General features: G+C 43.2%; 1 protein-coding gene across 3 annotated transcripts in view; it reads right to left on the bottom strand.

The window, feature by feature from the left end:
- The window catches only part of gcm2 (glial cells missing transcription factor 2), a 51,863-nt gene that overhangs the window by 12,762 nt on the left and 14,447 nt on the right, over positions 1-24,654 (bottom strand). For all 3 annotated transcript variants that reach the window (XM_043719021.1, XM_043719020.1, XM_043719019.1), the window contains exon 4: positions 2,786-2,898. In XM_043719021.1, the coding sequence (XP_043574956.1) occupies positions 2,786-2,898 (113 nt within the window). The remainder of the gene's footprint in view (positions 1-2,785; positions 2,899-24,654) is intronic.

Genomic DNA, 24,654 nt, shown 5'->3' with positions numbered 1-24,654 from the left:
TTTGACTGCCTGCTGGTCACTTATTCCCTTCTTTCCCCCAGTAACCCTGGATTTCTTATCTTTCTCAATAACTAACTGCAACATTTTTGATCATTTTTTCATACAGAGGGTGGTGCGTGTATGGAATGAGCTGCCAGAGGAAGTGGTGGAGGCTGGTACAATTACAACATTTAAAAGGCATCTGGATGGGTATATGAATAGGAAGGGTTTAGAGGGATATGGGCCAAGTGCTGGTTAATGGGACTCGATTAATTTAGGTTTTCTGGATGACATGGACAATTTGCACTGAAGGGTCTGTTTCTGTGCTGTACAGCTTCCTGACTCGATGACTCCAAGATTACCTTTATCCATTGCATGTGCCCACTTGTCAAAGAACTCAATCAAATTTGTCAGATATGACCTGCCCTTGACAAAGCCATGTTGACTGTCAAGTATTAATTATTTTTCTGTAAGTGTACATTTACCTTATCTCATACAATGGCTTCCATCCCTTTAGTTGGGACTGCCTCCTACCCCATCCCAGTCTTTCCTTCCCTATCTTTACATAATACCTTGAATCCAGGAATATTTACCGACCAGTCACACTCATGTTTTTTGATCAGGTCTCGACAATCAATTCCCGTGCGTCCATTTGCGTCTGAACCGAAGCAATTTCATTTCCTATTTTGCATATTTACGTACAAGTACTGCAAACTAATTTATTGCATTCCCTCTTCATCTGCCCCTACCTAATATTATTTCTCACTCTTGTGTTACCATCTCACACAATCCTCTATGCATGTGGCTTCTCTCTTCTAATGCTCCTTTCCGGAAACTTACCCATCCCAAGTTAGTTTCAACTCACCAAGCAGATTTTCTCATGTTATCATCCCAAACTTGCATCATTAACTAGGCACAACATCACAATAAAGCACTTTCTTATCTGATGCTAATCAGATTCTCACATTACTGCTGGGACGCCTTGGGATTTCTGGCACCAGCACCATTTTTAAAAGGCTATTATGCACGCTTCAAGTGCTCGCAGTATGGAGCTGTTCTACATGATTCATGATACTAGCCCTGGACATGGCACATAAAGGAAAATTGATGTGCTGTTTAGCTGGCAGGGATCTGAGGGTCCTGGCGGATTGAACAGTGTAGAGGAGAGCCATCCTTTTTCGCAAGGGTTGGTCAAGGACGCTATGCCTCCAAATCTGGCCAGCAGTTCAGGCAGCAACCGAGGAGCAGAAAAATCGACGTTTCAGGCAAAAGCCCTTCATCAGGAATAGAGGCAGAGTGCCTGCAGGGTGGACCTGGGAGTTGCAATGGGAGAGGGACTCCCTGAGATTCTTGTAGAGAGAGGAGGAAAACTTCTTCAAGGCAAAACGTCGATTTTGCCCAAAACGTCGATTTTCCTGCTCCGTGGATGCTGCCTGAACTGCTATACTTTTCCAGCACCACTCTAATTTAGAATCTAGTTTCCAGCATCTGCAGTCCTTGTTTTTACCTATCGAAACCTGGCCAGCCTATTCCCAAATATCTCCCAGCAATGCAGCAGGAAGGTCAATCATGGTCTCTACTCTGCAAGGATAAGTACCACTATCTTCTCTCTGCTGCCTTGCTACATTTCTTCTCCTGCGTCCATCTCCTGAAAAGCTGATGTTCTTCCACTCTTTCTGTCACATGCTTTCTTCACTCATTCTCACCCACAAACCCCTCCCCCCCACCACCCCCCTCCCCCTCCAGACTACTAAACTTGCATGGCCGCTATGCTCTCTATTCACTCACAATCTTTCACCCATCTGCACCAGCAATACAAGCTACTATTGGTTACTGCCCTTGACTAAAGGGAGTAGCTGAGGACTACTGCCCTTAGATTTTGAGAGATGGCCATTTGCTTAAAGCCCATGAGGCGTTCTTGCTGTGTACACTTCTGGTACATGATGCCGGTGAGAGATTGACATAGCACTGTCCAATACTGCAAGATGTCCACCGTCTTAGCTGATCACTGCTGGTAATCATGATAAGCTGCCGGGCTTTCTGTCTGCACTGAACAGCAAGGCAGGATAGAGGTTCTGTGAGTCTTTAAGTCCTGACTGAGGCAGAAAAGCTCAAACAGGCAATTCTGTGAGCATTCAAGCAAGGGCAAAGTAAGTAAATGCTAAGCGAATGAGCAAGCAGTCCTGAGATGTACTCTGATCCAGTCTGTAAAATGGATGCCTGTCTCATGTGCAAAGTATCCTTACAGCAGCATTAAAGTTAAGGTGCTGGTGTATTCCAAATTGTACCACAGAAGTGCAGAATTGCACTCCACTTAGACTGGAGAAGAACTACAGTAATATTATGAGATTGATATGTATCAGATGCCAATGGCCATGGATAGGGGTGTGTGGGGCTGCTGCACATGGAGTCTATCCTAAGATGCTGCTACTGGGTATCCAAGGTGGAGGTCCAGTGGAGAAAATGGTTAGCTGGAGTCATTAGATATCTGCTGTAACTTTCAAGTCAGGAAGTCTCAATATCTACTTTCTATCAGGAAGTAAGTTCAGGGAATAATGAGGTTGATAATGGGTAATAATCCCATGCTATTACTCCTTCATTGTGAAAATCATGTCTCAAAGTTCTGAACTAAGATGTCAAATGACATTTTTTGGCCTCAATCTCAAGAAGAGCTTTGCTCAAAATGACACCCAACTTTCCTAAATTTCTTGTCACAACCTATGTTGTTTAGGGGCTGGGAAATATTCCATCCAATGTGTTTATGATTATTCGATTACTGAAAATTTTGTGTCTAAATATCACTCACCTGGAAAAATATGGCTTTGGTATCAAGTCTCCAAAAGTTTGTGACTGGATAGCCACTGTGACCTCGACAAGTTATCAGTTCCAGTGCTGAGTTGCAGTTCGGACATACTCTTTCTGTGAAGCATAAAACTATACATTAGGATTTTTTGTAATATAGGAATGTGAATTTGAGGGAACCACTACCTTATTTGTGTTTTTCACATTTTCTGGTTCCGTGTTCCTCGTTGAGAGCACTGGCAGCACATTTCCATCAGGTGAGGCTATACCCCAGAAGATTCCAAGATTATTTCCCATGAAATGGATATAAGAAAAAGATAATGTAGCTATTGTGGACTAAATCCCGTAGTGATTTCACTTCTGCACTAAAAATCAATTAAGATTTTAAAAATTAAACTAAGAACTACTTCACCCTATTCATATTCAAATACAGCATGTTGTGTGGCATGCTGTATTTGTTTATTGGTAGCCTTGTCTCTAAATCAGAAAGTTACAGGTTGAATTTTCACTTCCAAATTGGATCACGCAATCTCAATTGCCAATTCATTACAGCAACAACTACTGCAATGTCTTCTCAAACAGCCCCTAAATCAAGGATCCACCTGCTGCCTCATGTAGTGATTGAAGATTTTATGTTCACTTAGGTGAAGAACTGCAAGGGCATTAATTCATTTTGGAATACAATCAGAAATAATAATCATAAAACGGTAATAAAAATCCATATGGGTGCAGGTTCAACTGAAATTTTCAACATTGAAATTGTAATATTTTTATTCTGTAACAAGTATTAAGTAATCTTGATAAGACCAAAGGCAGATAAATTGGTTTGAAGCTCAGGTCTAACTGAATAGCAGAATATTCATAAGCATAAATGGCATAGATGTGTGCACAGGATATAATTCTAAAGTTTGCAGATGGTACAATACAATGAATTAAGTAATGAATGTGACAATAGCAGACTTGAGCAGGACAAGATCAGAAGAACTTAGAGATGCAAATTCACAAATCTTTCAAAGAGGCAGGGCAGACTGAGTAGATAATTAACAAAGAATGAATGGGCATTTGACTTTACAAATAAATGTGTTGAATACAAAAACAAAGAAGTTGTACCAAATTTTTACCATTGTTGAGCATTGTGTTCAATACAGGGCACAACATTTCAACCAAGATATCAAAGCCCTGGGTGGGGTATATATCAGGGCTCAGGGAGCTCTGTTCTGTTGAAGAAATTGGAGATGTTGAAATTGTTAAGGAGAGACTTAATAGAGGTATTCAAATTTATGAAGCTTTTTGATAGAACAAGTGGTGATTTCCTCTGATAAGTGGACCAGTAACCAAATGTTATGAATTTAAAGCCAAAGATCAAGAGGAAAAATAAGAAATTTCTCCACATATTGCATTCTAATTCTCAACAATCCTCTATCTAAATAAATGAAGGAATCAGATTCGACAGAAACACTTGCAAGATTAGTGGTCTATTTTGCAGGATTATGTAGAAAGCTAATGTAAGGTACTATTTTGGATGGCTGTCTCAAAAAAGACGGGGAGAGTCATGGAAGGCTAAGATACCACCATCTGTGCTGTATAGTTATTGATTATTCCTTGTGACATGGTAGTGTCCGTATCTCTGGACCAAGAGGCCTGGGTTCAAGTGCTACAAGCTCCAGAGATGTATAATAACATCTCTGAACAGGTTGATTAAAAATATTTTTGAGGGGTGTCTGTCCTTCGCACGTTCTTATGTACCAGAACCAAAGTATATTCTTCAGCAAAAGTGTACAAAACAGATTATTTTAGATTACTTACAGTGTGAAAGCAGGCCCTTCGGCCCAACAAGTCCACAACCCACCCAGACCCCTACATTTACCCCTTCACCTAACACTACAGGCATTTGAGCATGGTCAATTCACCTAACCTGCACATCTTTGGACTGTGGGAGGAAACCCACGCAGACACAGGGATAATGTGCAAATTCCACACAGTGAGTCGCCTGAAGTGGGAATTGAACCCAGGTCTCTAGTACTGTGAGGCAGCAGTGCTAACCACTGTGCCGCCCAGGTTATCTGATCATTCAGCTTGTTGTTGTCAGTAGAAATCAGCTATGCAAACCTTTATGCTATGTTTTCCTATATAACTGCAGTAACCACATTTCAAAACTAATTACTTGGCTGTGAGGTCATGTAAAATGCAATGCAAGACCAGGTTTAACCTCCAGCTACTTCATTAGACAGTCTGCTCATAAATGTTCGAGTTGCTGTGAAGTTGTTGCTGGATGTTTCCTTTGTTCTCCAAAGTTCAGTTGACACATTTGATAGCATCAACATCCTGGGGCTTACTATTGTCCAGAAACAGAACTATACTAGTCATATGTATCTATGGTAATAAGAGTAGGTCAGAGGCTATGTAGCTGCTTGTAACTCACCTCCTGATTCCCGAAAGCCTGCCCATCACCGACAATGCACAACCAACAGTGTAATTGAATACTTCCCACTACCTGGATGAATGCAACTCCTACAACACTCAAGACACCATCCAGGAAAAAGTAGCCCATTTGATTGATATGCATGCACAAACATCCATTCCCTCCATCACTGCTGCTCAGTAGCAGCACTCTGTATCAATTACACGATGCACGATTGAAATTCATCAAATCTCTGTAGACATCACCTTTTAAACCCATGGCCATGACCATCAAGAAGATTTGGATTTAGATTTTAGTGTCATGTGTACTCAAGTACAGGGGTACAGTAGTACTGTGAAAAGTGTATGATGATCCATTCCTGGCACCATCTTAGGTACAAAGGTAACTAGGTGTCACATCTTAGGTACGAAAATAGAAAATCAATAAAAAAAGTTTAAAAATTCATCACTACAGTTCTTCTTAGTATAAAGCAGAAAAATTAAGAAATAAATTTAAATGTTAAACACTACAGTCCTTTCTTAAGCCATAGGCCTGCAGTCGCTCCATGCTGAACTTTCCCCATGAAGGCTCACTCTCCCCCATCTGGGCACGCATTCGCTTACACTGGGCAAAGTCCTGCCCAGGCTTGTCAACCGCTACGTGATCAATCCCCACTTTGCTCGCCAGTCATGTTGCCACCAACCACCACTTCACTCATCAGCTGCTTCACCGCCGACCACCACTTCACTCACCAGCCATTTCACCACCAACCACCACTTCACTCACCAGCTGCTCACCGCCAACCACCACTTCACTCACCAGCCATTTCACCACCAACCACCACTTCACTCACCAGCTGCTCACCGCCAACCACCACTTCACTCACCAGCTGCTTCACCGCCGACCACCACTTCACTCACCAGCCATTTCACCACCAACCACCACTTCACTCACCAGCTGCTCACCCTCCATCCACCACTTCACTCACCAGCTGCTTCACCTCCATCCACCACTTCACTCAACAGCTGCTTCACCGCCGACCACCACTTCACTCACCAGCTGCTTCACCTCCAACCACCACTTCACTCACCAGCTGCTTCACCGCCGACACCACTTCATACACAAGCTGATTCACCGCTGACCACCACTTCACTCACCATCTGCTTCACCGCCGACCACTTCACTCACCATCTGCTTCACCGCCGACCACCACTTCACTCACCATCTGCTTCACCGCCGACCACCACTTCATACACAAGCCGATTCACCACCAACCACCACTTCATACACAAGCCGATTCACCACCGACCACCACTTCGCTCACCAGCTGCTTCACCGCTGACCACCACTTCACTCACAGCTGCTTCACCGACGACCACCACTTCACACACAAGCCACTTCGCCCCCAACATTGCTTTGCTTGCCGGATGCTTTGCTGCTGATTTCTTCTCGCTGCTGACTGCCAACTGGGCTCATGCTGGGCCCCAGCCACTGTCATGCTCCATCACTGCCACCACCTCCATTACTGAGCTCTCTCCAGAAGGTAAGCAAAAACAAAACACTAAATGCTTAAACAAGAAGAAGAACGTAAAAAAATGAGAAAAGAAGAAAAGCAAATGGAATGGATGCTGACAAGACCACGGAATGGACGCTTGGCACTGCCTACTCCACTGCTGCCATCTTAGATGTGTTTCAGGGCAGCGGATAAAATGGAACACTATCCTGCGCAAGTTCCCTCCTGAGTCACCATTCTGATTTGGAAATATATCAGCACTCCTTCAGTGTCACTGAGTCAAATTCCTGGAACTCTGTCCCCTGCAGCATTGTAGGTCAACCTTGTGGGTTCAAGAAAGTAGCTCAAGTGCAGCTAGGGCGGTTATTAAATGTTGATCTAGCCAACATTCTCCACAATAAAAAAAGCAAAGTTGGCAATTTATCAATGCCAATGTAATTCAAGAAACAGATCTCAGTCCGGTTTTCCAGTTGAAGAAGATCAAGAAACATTTACATTGCTATTCATATGAATTGCACACCATGGCCTACCAGGAAATGTAATTGGAATCTCTAAAGTTCTGAAAAAAATGGTTAATCAATTGGTGGTCACCTCTGGGATGGATGCTCTGCACAACTGCCCAAACAGAAGAGAAAATTTTGTCTTTTGCTCACTTGATATATAGTAGTTCATCAGGACTATACCTAAATTCACAATCTCTGTTCCTGGTATAAAAACAATGCCATGGATTTTGAAGTAAAAAAATAATATTGAGACTATCAGTACTAATGTGTTTAATGTAAAACTCATATTGTCGATGGAAATTCGAAAGTGACTTCCAGTGGCCTTCCACATGCAGTTAAATATGGATATCAGGAAGTTGTTTTCCAATGTGGCCTCTAGAAAATTTTCTATGCTGGTATCTTACTGACCAACACATCACATAAACGCATGGCATGAAGTTATACTGACAGATTATAATATTAACTGACCTAAGTAGAAAAGTTAAGTTCTGTCCATTACAATATAAGTAATTTTATTACAAGCAAAAACTTCTCTGCCAATGAAAATATATTTTAAAGAAGTAAAATCTTATTCCTTTAAATTTTAGTAGTTGTTGTGGCTTTTAAAAAACTATAAAACTTTTCAATTTTTTTCTGTCGAAACACAGAATTTTGGAGTACAAAAAAAAGTCATTCAGACCATTGTGTACACAGCAGCCATTTTTTGAAAGAAGCACCAAAGAGCATGCTGATAGAATGGTGATGTGGCTAGTAATTCAGAGGCTACAGGTAATGAAATGTGGATTCAAATCCTCCCACAGCAACCAAGGGAATTTAACTTCAATGAATTAATAAATCTAGAATAAATTGCTAGTCTCATCAATATCCATTAATCTGTCAGATTGTCAGTATAAATGTAATTGACTCTTAAGTGCCCTATGAAATAACTTGTCAAGGCACTCAACTATTTCAAATTACTGCAGGAGAAAAGTGTTGTAGAGGCAGAATTGAGTACCTACATTAAAGCAGGTTTGGAGGTGATGGGAGCATTTAATTTGAATGAAGGCATGCAGCTTGGAGTCACTGCTATCTTTCTGCTACTTCCCAAAGTCCGTCTAGAGTGGGAAAGCTAGTGGATAGACGTCCAATCCTGGCACAAAGTAATGCCCAATTGACTTCTGCATCATCACTGGTATTCAACCAATGGTGGGAGGAGCAATCACCATGCAAGAAGCTTGAAAAGCAAATACTGTCAAGTTTGCTTGCTAGGGGTGGGGGACCTTATTCAAAGGGTCTCAGTTTCTAATCAGAGGAAGGCTGGATGGCCTCACTAAAAATCATCACCTAACCTTGCTGGAGACACCTCTACCCCATTACACCTCTACAATAGGTAAGCCACTTCCTCAATCCCCTGTTCCAAGATGGCAGGTTAGGCAGTGTTCGGTCTCTAGGTGGCTGCTCCTCCTTTCTTTCCTTACCTTTTTATCTTCTATCATTTTCTTTTACTTCATCTTCTTCCTGTTGGCAGCACAGAGAAGGTAACATTGCAGAGGAGAGCAACTGGAGCAGGACTCCTGGTTTTGGCAAGCCTAGAGTGGGGACTCCAGGTGTTGCCAAGGTGGAGACTGAAGCAGCAGCTGTGTGGTATGTTCAAAGTGGGAACTCCAGGTATTATCGAGGTAGTAGCAGCAGCAGATCCAGGGACCCTGGTTGTGGTAGGCCTGGAGCTGGGGTCTCTACATTATCGGCAAGGTGGCAGCAACAGCAGAGCCAAGGGCTCCTGGCTACTGGACAAGTGTGGCTCCAGCACAGGGATAAAGTGAGGGCTAGATTAGAATGGTGCTGGAAAAGCACAGCAGGTCATGAAGAATTGGAGGAGCCAGAATCAGGAATTCCTGATGAGGGGCTTTTGCCTGAAACATTGATTTTCCTGCTCCTCAGATGCTGCCTGACTGGCTGTGCTTTTCTAGCACCACTCTAACCTTGACTCTAATCTCCAGCATCTGCAGTACCCACTTCTGACTAGAAAGTGAGGACTGCAGATGCTGGAGATCAGAGTCAAAGAGTGTGGTGCTGGAAAAGCACAGCCAGTCAGGCAGCATCTGAGGAGCAGGAAAATCAATGTTTTGAGCATAAGCCCTTCATCAGGAATGAAGCTGGTAGCCCAAGGAAGCTGAGAGATAAATGGGAGAGGGGTGGCGCTGGGGGGAAGGTAGCTGTGAATATGCTAGGTAGATGAAGGTGAGGGGTGATAGTGATAGGTCGGAGTGGAGGGTGGAGCAAATAGGTGGGAAGGAAGATGGACATCTAGGACAGTTCAAGAGAGTGGTGCAAAGTTGGAAGATTGGATGTGGGATAAGGTAGGGGGAGGGGAACCTGGTGAAATCCACATTGATCCCGTGTGGTTGGAAGGTCCCAAGGCGGAAGATACGTCATCGGGGACACGTTGGCAAGATTGGCCCAGTGACGAAGAAGTGGTGCCAAAACAGTAGCAAATATGACATTGGTGGATACGGTGCAGGGCGGCAAAGGGGTGGAGGCATGGCTGTCATTGGTCAGCTGGCTCAGGACTTATGGTGGAGGCATTGGAACAATTAAGACAACTGTCAATTAAGACAGTGGGAGGAATTTTATGCTGGTTAGAAGGTAAGAAGGCTTGTAAAATGCATCAGGTAGCTTTCTCAGCACCTTTCTAACTTCTTGGACCGCCGTGTGTCATTTTACAATGGGATAGTACGGTGCTGCAGGAGTCAGGAGTCCCACCCAGCCTTGAGGACATTGAGGCTGTTGTGGCCAATTAACAGGCAGTAAAGTACCTCACCTCTCCATGTCACCATTTTACTTACAACAGGAAGAGGCCCATACTAAGTGGACATCTCACTGCTTTTCCTGGATGGGCGTGTGTTGGGTAACAGGATGAAATCCTTTGGCAGTCCCTATGCCCAGCGAGGGCATATTTCCCCCACTATCAAACTTCATAAACCCTCCCTTGACCCATTCTCCACACCTCACCCAGACTCTCAAATGTGACCACCAAAACCTGTCACTCCCCTCACTAAGACTTGCCAACCAGACTTTGCCAATATCCTGGTTTTCTGTTGCTACTTTCCCTTGTGAACTGAAGCTACTGGCCATCCAACGTTGTAAGGCAGGACTTCCTCGCTAGATGGAGGCCCAAGCCTTGTGCTTAACAAGCCAATGTTAAATCAGTGTTGGCAGCTGGTATCTGCTTTCCCTGTTGACTTACTGAGATGGGAACTTGTCATTTAAAATCCTTCCTCATGTAAAACAAACTGTGTGATAAGTCTTGTCAAACAAAATCTCTGACAAAAACAATCTAATTGTAAAAGACTGAGCCTAATTTCTTAAGAATGAAATTATTGATTAAGATTTGAAAAGATTAACTCCTTCCATCTCTTTTATCTCCTTACCTCTTGCAATGTTATCTTTCTTTTGTTCCCTTTATTTTACTTATTTTGTGTTGAATTCAAATAATTCTGGTTCATACATCATGATTTCAACTTTCATGTCTCAGAGAGGATTCTCTAATCTAACTTATTGTAGGGATACATTTTGCTTGTCCTACTTAGCGTTACACTTCCCCAATGGAAGTGACATGCTAAAAGAGATCTCCAGTAACCATAGCCATTGAAAACCCTCCAAAAGTGTTTATAAGTAGCTGTAAGCATATTGAATGCTGATTGTCAGGTGCTAGTAAATATTTTCTTCAAATGATATTGTTTTAAGGCTCAATATTTATAATACAATACAATATAGTACAATACAGCACAGAAACAGGCCTTTCGGCCCACCAAGCCTGTTCCAATTCCATTCCTTATTGCCCAAGATATGCCGTAAACAACGTTAATGTTCCTGCTTCCACCACCTTCACTGGAAATGCATTCCAATGGAGGAATGCATTTCCACTCTCAGTCTGAAAGATTTTCACCACACACCTTCCCTAAACCTACTCCCGCTCACCTTGAACCTATTCCCTCCTGGTATTGACCTTTCCATCCTGGGAAAAAAGTCTCTGATTCTGATATTGGGCAGGATGCCAAGAATAACACCCCTCCCTGTTTTGAATAGCATCATGGGATATTTTATATTCATCTACAAGGGAAAACAATGCACTGTTTTAATTTATCATCTAAAAGGTGACCCTTTGAAATTCCCTCAATACTGCACTGCAATGTTTTCTCACTTTAAGCCACATACCTCTGATTGAGATTGCTGTTACTGAACTAACACTAATATTTGTTTCTGACCATTTTTCTTTAACCACTGTGAAATTTACTTTGAAACGTTATGATTGATTCAACCAAACTTAGCCCTTTTGGTAATAAAAACAGAAATTGCTGGCGAACTCAGCAAATCTGGCAGCATCTGCGGAGAGAAAACAAATAGAATGTTTTGAGTCTGACGATCCTTCATCAGGATGGGAATTGACTGATTAGGAAAGTAAACTGCATTGTGAGTGTGGGTGGTCACCACTTTGAAATGTTATCAGCATCCGTGACAAAGAGTGCATGTTGTTAACAGTCATAGGTTTTACGAGCATAGCCTGTATCACCTATTTAATAACATACACCGAGTTATAGATATTAGTAAGTAATACAGAGATTTGTGGGTTGGGAAATTGAGGCTGACTGGTCATGTAGGTATAGTATAGCTTGACATTAATGGGAGTGACCTATATGCTAAGTACATATCAAGTATACGCAAAATAATTTTTGGGGCCAGTGCAATGGTATCATCAGGAGTAACAGGATATCCCCAATGTCAAAGATGCAGGGGGTAAAAGTTTTGGCCCAGAGACCTGCCATACAGCAGAGGTTGGCAATTGTCCATTGTAAGCAGTGCCAACTAGGGTGGTGGTAGCTGTTCAGATTAGAGTGGTGCTGGAAAAGCACAGCAGGCCAGGCAGCATCCAAGGAGCAGGAAAATTGATGTTTTGGGCAGGAGTCCCTTCATCAGTGGTAGCTGTTGGCAGTGCACTTACCAGAGATGCAGTGAGAGAACCCAAGACACAGGTGAGTGAGGGCACAATTGAATGATGATTCACTTAAATGATGATTTATTGTCAGTTGAATTCTACAATGAACCACACAGTAAAATGCAGTCCGGCACCATTTGAATATTTTTAAGAATAAAAAGATAAAGCTGAAAGAGTCCTTTTGAAATGTAGTCAGTATTATAACTGCAGGAAACATGGGAGTCAAGCTGTACATAGCAAGCTCCCACAAGTAGCAAAGTGACAGTGATCAGATAACCTTTTTTTGTGATGTTGATTGAGAGATAAATATTGATCATAATGCCTGGGATAATTTGCCTCCTTTGCTTTGGAATCATGTTGTGGATTATTTTCATGTGAAATGGCAGTAAAGCCTCCATTTAGTATCTCACCTAAAAGAGGGCACATCCATAATGTGACATTAGTTACTTATGATTATACATTACCTGCAACCGCTACATAAATTGTTAGCTGATTAAAAAGTGTTTTCACAAGTGGCAAAATCTCTTTCTTACTGCAGTGAGAAAAGCTTGGGACTAGAATAGTTAAAAATGAACCATTTAAACACTAATATTAAACAACCTTACAAAAGGCTTAAGTCTGGTTTGTAAGTAAAATGTGACTCAGAATCAAGCTAGGCTGAAATTTCTATTAGCATTAATGCAAAATGGGCAGATTGGAAAGGATGCTACAACTTTGCAATTGCTCAGCTTGTACTCCTGCCTAAGGCAAATTTCTACCCAGTTTTAAATCAGATGCAAGACAAAGGTTGTAATTACAAACTATCCAAACTTGCATTGTTTTATAACTTTGCTGAAACTTTCATGTGAATGTAGCTGGAACCCATATCTGGGCTCAACAAGACATTGGAAAATTTCCTGGTGAAAGGAGTCTCATTCCACATTTCCATTCATCCCACTCCTTTAGAATCATTTTGGTTTGAACACTCAAACTACACTACACATCATTGGTACTTATATAAAGCCAAATTCAAAGTATACGTATTTGTAAACACATCTAATATGCAATTCTATAATCACTCTCTGAGCATTTTGATTTTTTTTAATAATTCACAACATTGCAAATATTCCCATCCTTTGCCAAATGTGCTTGAGGTAGTAACACAGTGGTATACTGTTGAGTGTGAAGGTTTCTGGGAATATTCAACATCAACTCTGAAACTTGAGATGTCTCATGACTTCAGGTCAAAAATATAAGTCAAAGCCCCTGTTGATCCTAATGTACTGATCATGTTAATTCATGAATCAGTCTATCTCTATGCTGAATGAAGTTAAAAATCACACGACACCAGGTTATAGTCCAACAGGTTTATTTGGAAGTACTAGCATTCGGAGCGCTGCTCTGTCATTAGGTAGCTGTGAAACAGGATGATAAGACACAGAATTAATAGCAAAAGATTACTCTGTCATGCAACTGAAATCATATACTATATTGAACAATCATGTTTACGCTGAATTGCATTTGCATACTAACCAGTCAAAACTGCAAAGGCAGAATTACTGATCCCAAGACTAACAGATCAGAACAACTTTTGAGTCCTGTTTAGTCAAGAATGATGGTTGCCTGACTGAGCACCAACAGGAAGAGACTTCATCAAAATTCCTATCTTCCCATTCCCATCTTCAATAATCATGGGACCCAGCACATATACGTCATTATTGTTTCTAACACCTTATCCACCACTGGTGTTAAACTGACCCGCTAGTAATTGTGAGGATTGTCCTTACATCCTTTCTTGAGAAAGAGTATTACATTTCCAATCTATAGCCCATTGGCTTCTTTATCCTGTCTGGGGAATATTAGGTTTTGTCGCCAAGTATGTCCAGGAAAGATTCCTGACTCAATCTATAGATAGGTTGGGCAGCATCCAGGGAGCAGGAAAATTGATGTTTTGGGCAGGAGCCCTTCATCAGGAATGAGGCTGGAAGCCTTGGACGTGGGGAGATAAATGGAAGAGGGTGGGACTGGGGAGAAGGTAGTTCAGAGTGCAATAGGTGGATGGAGGAAGGGGTAAAGGTGATAGGTCGGAGAGGAGGGTGGAGCGGATAAGTGAGAAGGAAGATTGACAGGTGAGACAGGTCATGAGGACGGTGCTGAGCTGGAAGTTTGGAACTGGGGTAAGGTGGGAGCAGAGAAAATGAAGAATCTGGTGAAGTCCACGTTGATGCTCTGGGGTTGAAGGGTTCTGAGGTGGAAGATGAGGCGTTCTTTCTCCAGGCGTCAGGTGGTGAGGGAACGGCGGTGGAGGAGGCCCAGGACCTGATTGTCCTCGGAAGAGTGGGAGGGGGAGTTGAAATGCTTGGCCACGGGGCAGTGGGGTTGATTGGTGCGGGTGTCCCGAAGATGTTTCCTGAAGCTCTCTGTGAAAAGGCATCCAATCTCCCCAATGTAAAGGAGACTGCATCGAAGGCAACGGATAGAATAAATAACATTTATGGAAGTTCAGGAGAAACTTTGATGGATGTGGAAGGCTCCTTTGGGGCCTTGGATGGAGGTGAGGGGGGAGGTGTGGGAGCAGTTTTTGCAATTCCTGCAGTGACGGGGGTAGGTGCCAGGAGGGCAGGGTGGGTTGTTGGGGGAGGGCGTGGACCTGACGTGGTCACAGAGGGAATGGTCTTTGTGGAAAGCAGATAAAGTTGGGGAAGGAAATATATCCCTGCTGGTGGGGTCCGTTTGGAGTTGGCAGAAATGTCGGCGGATGATGCGGTTTATGCAGAGGTTGGTAGGGTGGAAGGTGAGGTCCAGGGTTCTGTCCTTTTTGCGGTTGGGGAGGTGGGGTTTGAGGGCAGAGGTGCGGGATCTGGATGAGATGCGTTAGAGGGCATCTTCAACCACATGGGAGGGGAAATTACAGTCTTTAAAGAAGGAGGCCAGCTGGTATGTTCGGTGGTGAAACTGGTCCTCCTGGGAGCAGATATGGCGGAGGCAGAGGAATTGGGAATACGGTATAGCATTTTTGGAGGAGGTAGGGTGGGAGGAGGTAGCTTTGGGAGTCGGTAGGTTTGTAAAAAATGTCGGTGTTGAGTCGGTCGTCATTGATGAAGATGGAGAGGACCAGGAAGGGGAGGGAGGTGTCAGAGATAGTCCAGGTGAATTTAAGGTCAGGGTGGAATGTGTTGGTGAAATTGATGAACTGCTCAACTTCCTCTTGGGAGCACGAGGTAGCACCGATGTAGTCATCAATGTAGCGGAGGAAAAGGTGGAGAATGGTGCTGGTGTAACTACAGAAGATGGACAGTTCTATATATCTGACAAAGAGACAGGCATGGCTATGCCTTTTGTCTGAAGGAAGTGGGAGAATTTGAAAGAGAAATTGTTGAGGGTGAGGACCAGTTCAGCCAAACGAATGAGAGTGTCAGTGGAAGGGTACTGTTGGGGAAGTCGGGAGAGGAGGAAACGGAGGGCTTGGAGACCCTGGTCATGGTGGATGGAGGTGTAGAGGGACTGGATGTCCATGGTGAAGATGAGGTGTTGGGGCCGGAGAAACGGAAGTCTTGGAGTAGGTGGAGGGTGTGGGTGTTGTCTCGAATGTATGTGGGGAGTTCCTGGACTGGGGGGATAGGACTGTATTGAGGTAGGCGGAGAGGAGTTTGGTGGGTCAGGAGCAGGCTGAGACAATGGGTCGGCCGGGGTGGTCAGGCTTGTGGATCTTGGGAAGGAGGTAGAACCGTCAGTGCAGGGTTCCCGGACTATTGAGGTTGGAAGCTGTGTGTGGGAGATCTCCTGAGGTGATGAGGTTCTGTATGGCCTGGGAGATGATGGTTTGGTGATGACGGGGTGGGGTCGGTAGGAGGATGTGTCTTTGAGTTGGCGTCTGGCTTCAGCGGTGTAGAGGTCAGTGCGCCAAACTACCACTGCACCCCCTTTATCCGCTGGCTTGATGGTCAGGTTGGGATTGGAGCAGAGAGAGTGGAGGGCTACGCGTTGTGAGGGTAAGAGGTTGGAGTGGGGGAAGGGAGGAGCTACTTGGAGCTACGATGTTGAGGCCATTACGGTGACTTGGATATTACGGGGTTGGTTGTTGGATGTTCCGGGATTTAGATATTTCAAAAGGAATAGAGAGGGAGGAAAAAAGGTGGGAGAGTGGCATTGCTAAGCAGGGATAGTATCACAGCTGCACAAAGGGAGGTCATCAAGGAGGGTTTATCTACTAAGTCAGAATGGGTGGAAGTTAGAAACAGGACAGGAGTAGGCACTTTATTTAGAGTTTTCAAGAGCAACAGACAGAGGGAGAAGCAGATTGAGAGGCGGATTTTGGAAAGGTGCAGAAGTAACAGGGTTGCTGTCATGGGTGACTTCAACTTCCCTAATATGATTAGATTAGATTACTTACAGTGTGGAAACAGGCCCTTTGGCCCAACAAGTCCACACCGACCCACAGAAGCGCAACCCACCCAGACCCATTCCCCTACGTTTACCCCTGCACCTAACACTACGGGCAACTTAGTATGGCCAATTCACCTGACCTGCACATTTTTGGACTGTGGGAGGAAACCGGAGCACGTGGAGGAAACCCACGCAGACACTGGGAGAATGTGCAAACTCCACACAGTCAGTCGCCTGAGGCGGGAATTGAACCCGGGTCTCTGGCGCTGTGAGGTAACAGTGCTAACCACTGTGCCACCGTGCCACCCACTGGATATGGATTGGAATCTCCTCAGTGCAAATAGTTTGGATGGATCCGATTCTGTTAGATGTGTCCAGGAAGGATTCCTGACTCAATATGTAGATAGGCAGGAGGCTGGAAGAACACAGCAAGCCAGGCAGCATCAGGAGGTGCAGAAGTCAATGTTTGAGATGTAACCCTTCTTCAGGAGTGGGTGTAGGGGGAGCTGCAGATAAAGGGGGTGGTGGGGCAGGTGGTGAAGTGGGGATAGGTGAAGACAAGTAGAGGGTACGACCTGGTTGGTCAATGGGAGGAATGAATCTAGTTGGTGGCAGGGAGCAGTGGAAGGGAGAGGGAGGGTCTGGGAAGGGATTCGGGAGATGAGAAGGGAGGTTATTTGAAATTGGAAAACTCAGTGTTGAATCCTCCAGGCAGTAGGGTGCCCAGGTGGAAGATAAGGTGCTGTACCTCCAATTGGCACTTTAGTTTGTTTTGGCAATGGAGGAGGCCAAGGATGATCATGTCGGAAAGGGAGTGGTTGGGGGAATTGAAATGAGCGGTGACTGGGAGGTCTGGTTGGCCTCTGTGGGCCCGGCTGAGATGCTCAGTGAACCATTCCCTAAGTTTACGTTCAGTGTCCCTGATGTAGAGAAGATCACATCGGGGACATCGGATGCCGTAAACTAAGTTAGAACAGAGGAGGGTGAACCTCTGTCTCACCTGGAAAGACTATTTTGGGCCTTGGATGAAGGTGACGGGGTGGTGTACTGACAGGTTTTTCATCTTTTCTGGTTGCAGGGGAAGGTACCTGGTGGTTCGGTGGCGAGGGTGGTGTAAATCAAGGACTGACAGAGGGAATGTTCCTTGCAGAAGGCAGAGAGGGATGGGGAGGGGAAGATGTTCTTGGTGGTGGGATCGATTTGGAGTTGGTTGAAGTGTTTGAGGATGATGCGTTGGATGCAGAGACCGGTGGGGTGGTGGGTGAGGACAAGGGGGAATATGTCTTTAGTGCATTGGGAGGGGGTAGGTTTAGAGCAGGGAACAGGGAATGGATAGCAGAGGCTGTCTGGATGATGGAGGGAGAAAAGCATGTTGTGGACATCTGGGAAAATAGGTGGTCATCTGGGAAGCTGGCAAGTGTCCTTGTCCGAGCAGATGCAGCGGAGGTGGAAGAATTGGGAGAATGGGATGGAGTTCTTGCAGAATACTGGGTGGGAAGAGACGTGGTCCAGGTGTATGGGAGTCCATATTTTCGTAGTAGACATTCATTTGGAGACTGTAGCCGGAGATGAAAATGGTGAGGACAAGAAAGGGGAGGGAGGTATAGATTGGCCGACGAGAACGGAAGCCGTATCGGATCTGATGCTTGGCAACAAACCAGACCAGGTGTCAGATCTCTTGTGGGAGAGCACTTTGATGATAGTGATCACAACTCCCTGACCTTTACTATAGTCATGGAGAGGGATAGGAGCAGACAGTATGGGAAAGTAATTGAGGGAGGGGGAATTACAATGCTATTTCGGCAGGAACTGTGGAGCATAAGTTGGGGATAGATGTCTCAGAGAAATGCACAACAGAAATATGGAGGTTGTTCAGGGAGCACTTGCTGCGAGTGCTGGATAGGTTTATCCCACTGAGGCAAGGAAGGGATGATAGAGCGAAGGAACTTTGGATGACAAGCGATGTGGAACACTTAGTGAAGAGGAAGAAGGAAGCTTACTTAAGGTTGAGGATGCAAGGATCAGACAGGGCTCCAGAGAGTTACAAGGTAGCCAGGAAGGAACTGAAGAATGGAGAGCTAGAAGGGGGCATGAAAAAGCCTTGGAGGGTAGTATTAATGGAAACCCAAGGCGTACTACACTTATGTAAGGAACAAGAGGATGTCCAGAGTGAGGATCAGGCTGATCACGGATCGTGGAGGGAACTTGTGCCAGGAGTCAGACAAGGTAGGGGAGGTCCTGAATGAATACTTTACTTCAGTATTCAGTAGCAAAATGGACTTTGGAATTTGTAAGGACAGCATGATACAGGCTGATATGCTTGAACAGGTTGATGTTAAGAAGGAGGATATGCTGGAAATTTTGAAAAACATGAGGATAGGCAAGACCACTGGGACAGACACAATATGCCCAAGGTTTCTATGGGAAATGAGGAAAGAGACTGCTGCACCTTTGGCAATGACCTTTGCTTGGTCACTGCCCACTGAATTAGTGCCAGATGATTAGATGGTGGCAAATGTTATTCACTTGTTCAAGCAAGGGAATACGGATAACCCTGGGAATTACACACCAGTCAGTCTTACATCATTGGTGAGCAAATTATTGGAGAGGATTCTGAGATTTAGGACTTAAGATTATTTAGAAAAGCATAGTGTGATTAGAGATAGTCAGCATGTGAGGGGCGGATCATGCTTCACAAGCCTTATTGAATTCTTTCAGGATGTGATAAAACACATTGATGGAGGTAAAGCAGTGGATGTGGTGTATGTGGATTTTAGCAAGGTATTTGATAAGGTTCCCCATGGTAGGCTCATTCAGAAAGTAAGAAAGCATGGGATACAGGGAAGTTTAGCTATCTGGATACAGAATTGGCTGGCCCATAGAAGACAGAAGATGGTAGTAGATGGAAAGTATTCAGCCTGGGGTTCGGTGATCAGTGGTGTTCCTCAGGGATCTGTTCTGGGACCCCTGACCTTTATGATTTTGATAAATGAGTTAGATGAGGAAGTGGAAGGGTGGTAGACTTGTGAATAATGTAAAGGGCTGTTTGCAATGTGACATTGACAGGATGCAGAACTGGGCTAAGAAGTGGCAGATGGAGTTCAACCTGGAAAAGTGTGAAATGATTCATTTGGAAGTTTGAATTTGAATGCAGAATACAGGGTTAAAGGCAGGATTCTTGGCAGTGTGGAGGAACAGAAGGATCTTGGGATCCATATCCATAGATCCCTGAAAGTTGCCACCCAAGTTTATAGGAGAAAGTGAGGACTGCATATGCTGGAGATCAGAGTCAAGAGTGTAGTACTGGAAAAGCACAGCAGGTCAGGCAGCATCCAAGGAGCAGGAGAAGCGGCATTTCGGGCATAAGCCTTTCATCAGGAAGGGCTTTATAGGACTGTTAAGAACTCGGATGGTGCGTTAGCTTTCATTAGCAGGGAGATGGAGATTGAGATTAAGAGCTGCAAGGTTATGCTGCAACTCTATAAAGCCCCGAATAGACCACATTTGGAATATTGTGTTCAGTTCTGATCACCTCATTATCGGAAGGATATAGAAGCTTTAGACAGAGTGAAAAGGAGATTTACCAGGTTGCTGCCTGGACTGGTGGGTATGTCTTATGAAGTAAGGTTAAGAGAGCTAGGGTTTTTCTCATTGGAGCAAAGAAGAATGAGCGGTGATTTGATAGAGGTGTACAAGATGATGAGAGACATAGATAGAATGGATAGCCAGAGGCTTTTTCCCAGGGTGGAAATGATTTTCACAAGGTGGCATAATTTTAAGGTGATTGGAGGAAGATATAGGGGAGATATCAGAGGTAGGTCCTTTACACAGAGAGTGGTGTGTGCGTGGAATGCACTGGCAGCAGTGGTAGTGGAGTCAGATACATTTGGGACATTTAAGCAACTCTTGGCTAGGCACATGGATGATGGTAAAATGTAGGGTATATAGATTAGTTTGATCTTAGAGTCAGATAAAAGATTGGCATAACATCAAGGGCATGTACTGTTCTGTATTCTATGTTCTATAACATTTCTGTTATCTCCACCATCACTTCCTTTAGCAGCCTGGGATGAAAGCCATCTAGACTAGACTTATTATCCATTCTAAACATAGCCAGCTTTTCCAGTATATCCTGCTTATCAAATTTAGGTTATCAACACCCTAACTGTCTCAATTTTTTACTTTTATCTTAACTGCCATTCTGTTCTCATATTCTCCCTTTCCAAATCTTACTTCAATCTTCACTTCCCCTCTTGATCTATTGTACCCTGGTTATTGCTTGAAGAAATTACCTAAGGTGCATCATATACCATCTTTACTTAGAGTCAGAGATGTACAGCACAGAAACAAACTCTTTGGTCCAACTCGTCCATGTCAACTGGTTATCCCAACTTTATCTAGTCCTATTTGCCAGCACTTGGCCCATATCCCTCTAAACCCTTTCTATTCATTTACCCATTCAGATGCCTTTTAAAAGCTGTCATTGTACCAGCCTCCAGCATTTCCTCTGGTTCATTATATTCTCTATTGCCCTTATCATCCAATGACTTTGGTTCTCCCACCTTTCCTCTTTTTGGAATGTACCTAAATTATACTAGTAAGAACGTCTCCTTACAAATCACTGTTGTGTTTTTACTTCCCTTTCTCTAGTTCCATCTTACTCTGGCTGGAGCTTCTCTTATCACATTAAAGTTAGACATCTAACAATTCAGAGGTTCTACTTTGGATTATTCCTTCTTCTTCTCCATTACTGACATAAACCTTATGAGATAAAAAGTTCCCTTGTAGACCCTTGATCCACCTCATCTATCTCATACCATTGTACCAGAAATAGAAATATCTCCTTCGTAATTGAATCAAGAAAATACATTGAGTGAAGAGGGGCCTGTCAGAGGAGAGGTAACATTAATTTCCTTCAATGTCAAGCTACCAAAGAGACCACGCTAAACCAATTCAGAAGGAATCAAAGGAGATCTTCCAGTGGCTGGAATCATCCCTATTCTTGGTAATAACCAATCATCACAACCCCAGGATGACAGTGTAGAAATTCTCCAGTATCCTTGGCCCACTCATACTCAGTTACTTCATAAATGGTGACATTCCCTACATCACAATGTCAAGAATGAGTTATTCAAAGATGATGTTCAACTTCATCTGCAATCCTACTCAGGAAAACAACCATGTCAGCCTATGGCAGCACTTAAACATCATTCAGTAAGGCCTAGGATCATAAATGACAAGTAACATTCACAATAACTAAGTATCGGGCAATTGTATTCTCAAAGAAATGAAAGCTCATTCACAACCTGTAGAGTTGCACTGCATGGTAACCAAGTTTCTACCATTAATATTCTGTTGGGCAGATTATCATTGAACAGAACCGTAACTGGGCTAGCAAACTTAAAATCAGAGCTACGAGACCTGATTTGAAATTAGTTACTCATTAATAAGAAACCCTTCCTGGTTTCTCAAAACGTCTCCACTATCTCATTTGGCAACAGTGCAATAAATCAATAGCTATCCATTCAACAAATCGGGGTCTCAAAAGGAAATACAACTCACCAAGGTTTTTGAACAATACTTTCAAACACTATGGCTCTACTGGCAAGAAAGTTAAAAATAACAATAATATGGGAACACTACTTGCTCCACTCTAATCTGAATTTATATATTACAATTTCTTCAGTATTGATGGGCTAATATTCACCAGAATTTATCAGTGTAGTAAACAAAGACTGCAACCATTCATCAAAAACAGGCAGTACTTTTGCAGAACAGTTGTTGAGGTGTCATAAAAGAATTATTTTAAATTTTCTTCCCAAACTATTCACCACAACACTCACCATTTCTGAAAATACGACTGAAGAAAGATAACTGAATAAACAACGATATATATTAATCAAATTTGCAGTTTCAATATATCTCAAGAGATTGATATGAACAGTTTAGATTAAGTATGTTAGGAAAATCTACTTCCATGGATTGGTAATCAGAGGATATCAATTTTAGATTCCATCAGAAGTAACAAGAGATAACAATTGTTTTCATATAGCAGGTTGATTGGACATGGAATGAAATAGAAGGGAGGAAAATAGTTCAGTATTCAAAACAGAAATACTTAACATCATTTGGGAAAGGGCTTGGGAATGGATCTATGTTTGTAGCTGTTTCATTGGCACGCGTAATGGATTGTACTTGAACCTATAAGCTCTTCAAACTACTCAGTTTTCTTTTATAATAACACCTGCTTGTCCTCTATGTACTAGCATTCTATCAACCATTTCTCCCTGGACTATTATAAGTCACAATGTATGTGTTGCATCAGTATTCACTAGTGAAAGGGATGATATGGGTAATGAAATTTGGAGAGGTCTGTGATACAATTTTAAAAATTAGTATAGACAGGGAGGAGGTTCCGAGTGGTCTGGCAGGCTTAAAAGTAAATAAACCTCCAAGGCTTGATGAAACTTGTTGACTGAAGCAAGGTAGGAAAAAGCAGGGCACTTGCAAATGTTTTCAATTCCAATCTGGCCACAGGAGAGATGCCAGAAGGCTCAAGGACAGCCAATGTGGTACTATTATTCAAGAAGGGAGCAAGGAATAAATCAGAAACCACAGGCTGATCAGTCTGATCTCAGTAGTAGGGAAACTATTGGAAACATTTCTGAGGTACAGAATTAATCTGCATTTGGAGAGGCAGGCATTAATCAAGTGCAGTCAACATGGCTTTGTTTTTTTAGGGGGAGGTCACATCTGACCTCTATTCCTGATGAAAGGCTTTTGCCCAAAATGTTGATTTTCCTGCTCCTCAGATGCTGCCTGACCTGCTGTGCTTTTCCAGCACCACTCTGATCTAAACCCCACATCTGAGCAACTTGATTGAATTTTTTGAAGAGATGACCAGGTGCAATGCTTTTGACATAGACTATTTGATGTTCAGCAATATTTATGGTAAGGTTCCACATGGGAGACTGATAGCAAAGAGATAAACTAGGAAACTACAGGCCAGTCAGTCTAACCTCAGTGGTAGGAAAATTACTGGAAGCATTTCTAGGATCCGAGAAAATTAAACAAATTAAATTAGCTGAGTTCACCAATGGCAGAGACCTAACAAATTAATTTCAGTGCAGAGAGATGTGAAGTAGTGCATTTTGATAGAAGAAAACAGAGAGACAATACAGGTTCAATGGTACAACAGGAGTAGAGAGACCTTGAGGTTCATACACATGACTCTCTAAAGGTGGAGAAAGTGAGGACTGCAGATGCTGGAGACCAGAGTTGAAAAATGTGATGCTGGAAAAACACAGCAGGCCAGGCAGCATCCGAGGAGCAGGAGAATCGATGTTTCGGGCATAAGCCCTCCTTCAGGCCATTCCTGAAGATGGGCTTATGCCCAAAACGTCGATTCTCCTGCTCCTCGGATGCTGCCTGGCCCGCTGTGTTTTTCCAGCATCATATTTTTCAACTTCATTCTCTAAAGGTGGCCAGGTAAGTAGAAAAAAGTTGTTGAAAAGGCTTATAGGGTTATTAATAGAGGCATAGAATGTAAAAGCAAGGAAGTGATGCCACACCTCTACAAATCATTGGTCAGACCACACTTGGAGTATTTTGTTTAGTTCTGGGTACCTTATTTAAGGGAGGATGTTAAAGCCCTGGTGAGAGTTCAAAGAAGATTTACTCAATTGTTACCAGAAATGAAAAAGAATAAATACAAGCATAGATTAGAGAGATTGTGATTATTCTCCTTGAAGCAGAGAAGATTAGAAGGTGATCTTATTGAGGTGTTCAAAATATGATAATTTTGACAGGGTAAGAAATGATATTCTGTTTCCATTAGTTAATATGTCAGAAACTAGTGGTCACAATTTCAAGACTGTCAGCAAGAGAGCTAATAGTGAGCTGAGGAGAAACTTCTTTACTCAGGGAGTTAATAAGATTTGGAATGCAATGTCTGAAAGGGTGGTAGAGGTGGATTCCAAAGGAGGTTTCAAAAGAAAGCTGGATATATATATATATATATATACCTGAAGTTAAAAATCACACAACACCAGGTTATAGTTCAACAGGTTTAATTGGAAGCACACTAGCTTTCAGAGTGCTGCTCCTTCATCAGGTA

Source organism: Chiloscyllium plagiosum, chromosome 29 (assembly GCF_004010195.1).
Source record: "Chiloscyllium plagiosum isolate BGI_BamShark_2017 chromosome 29, ASM401019v2, whole genome shotgun sequence".
Lineage (NCBI taxonomy): Eukaryota > Metazoa > Chordata > Chondrichthyes > Orectolobiformes > Hemiscylliidae > Chiloscyllium > Chiloscyllium plagiosum.
This window is presented reverse-complemented; position numbering and strand designations above follow the sequence as displayed.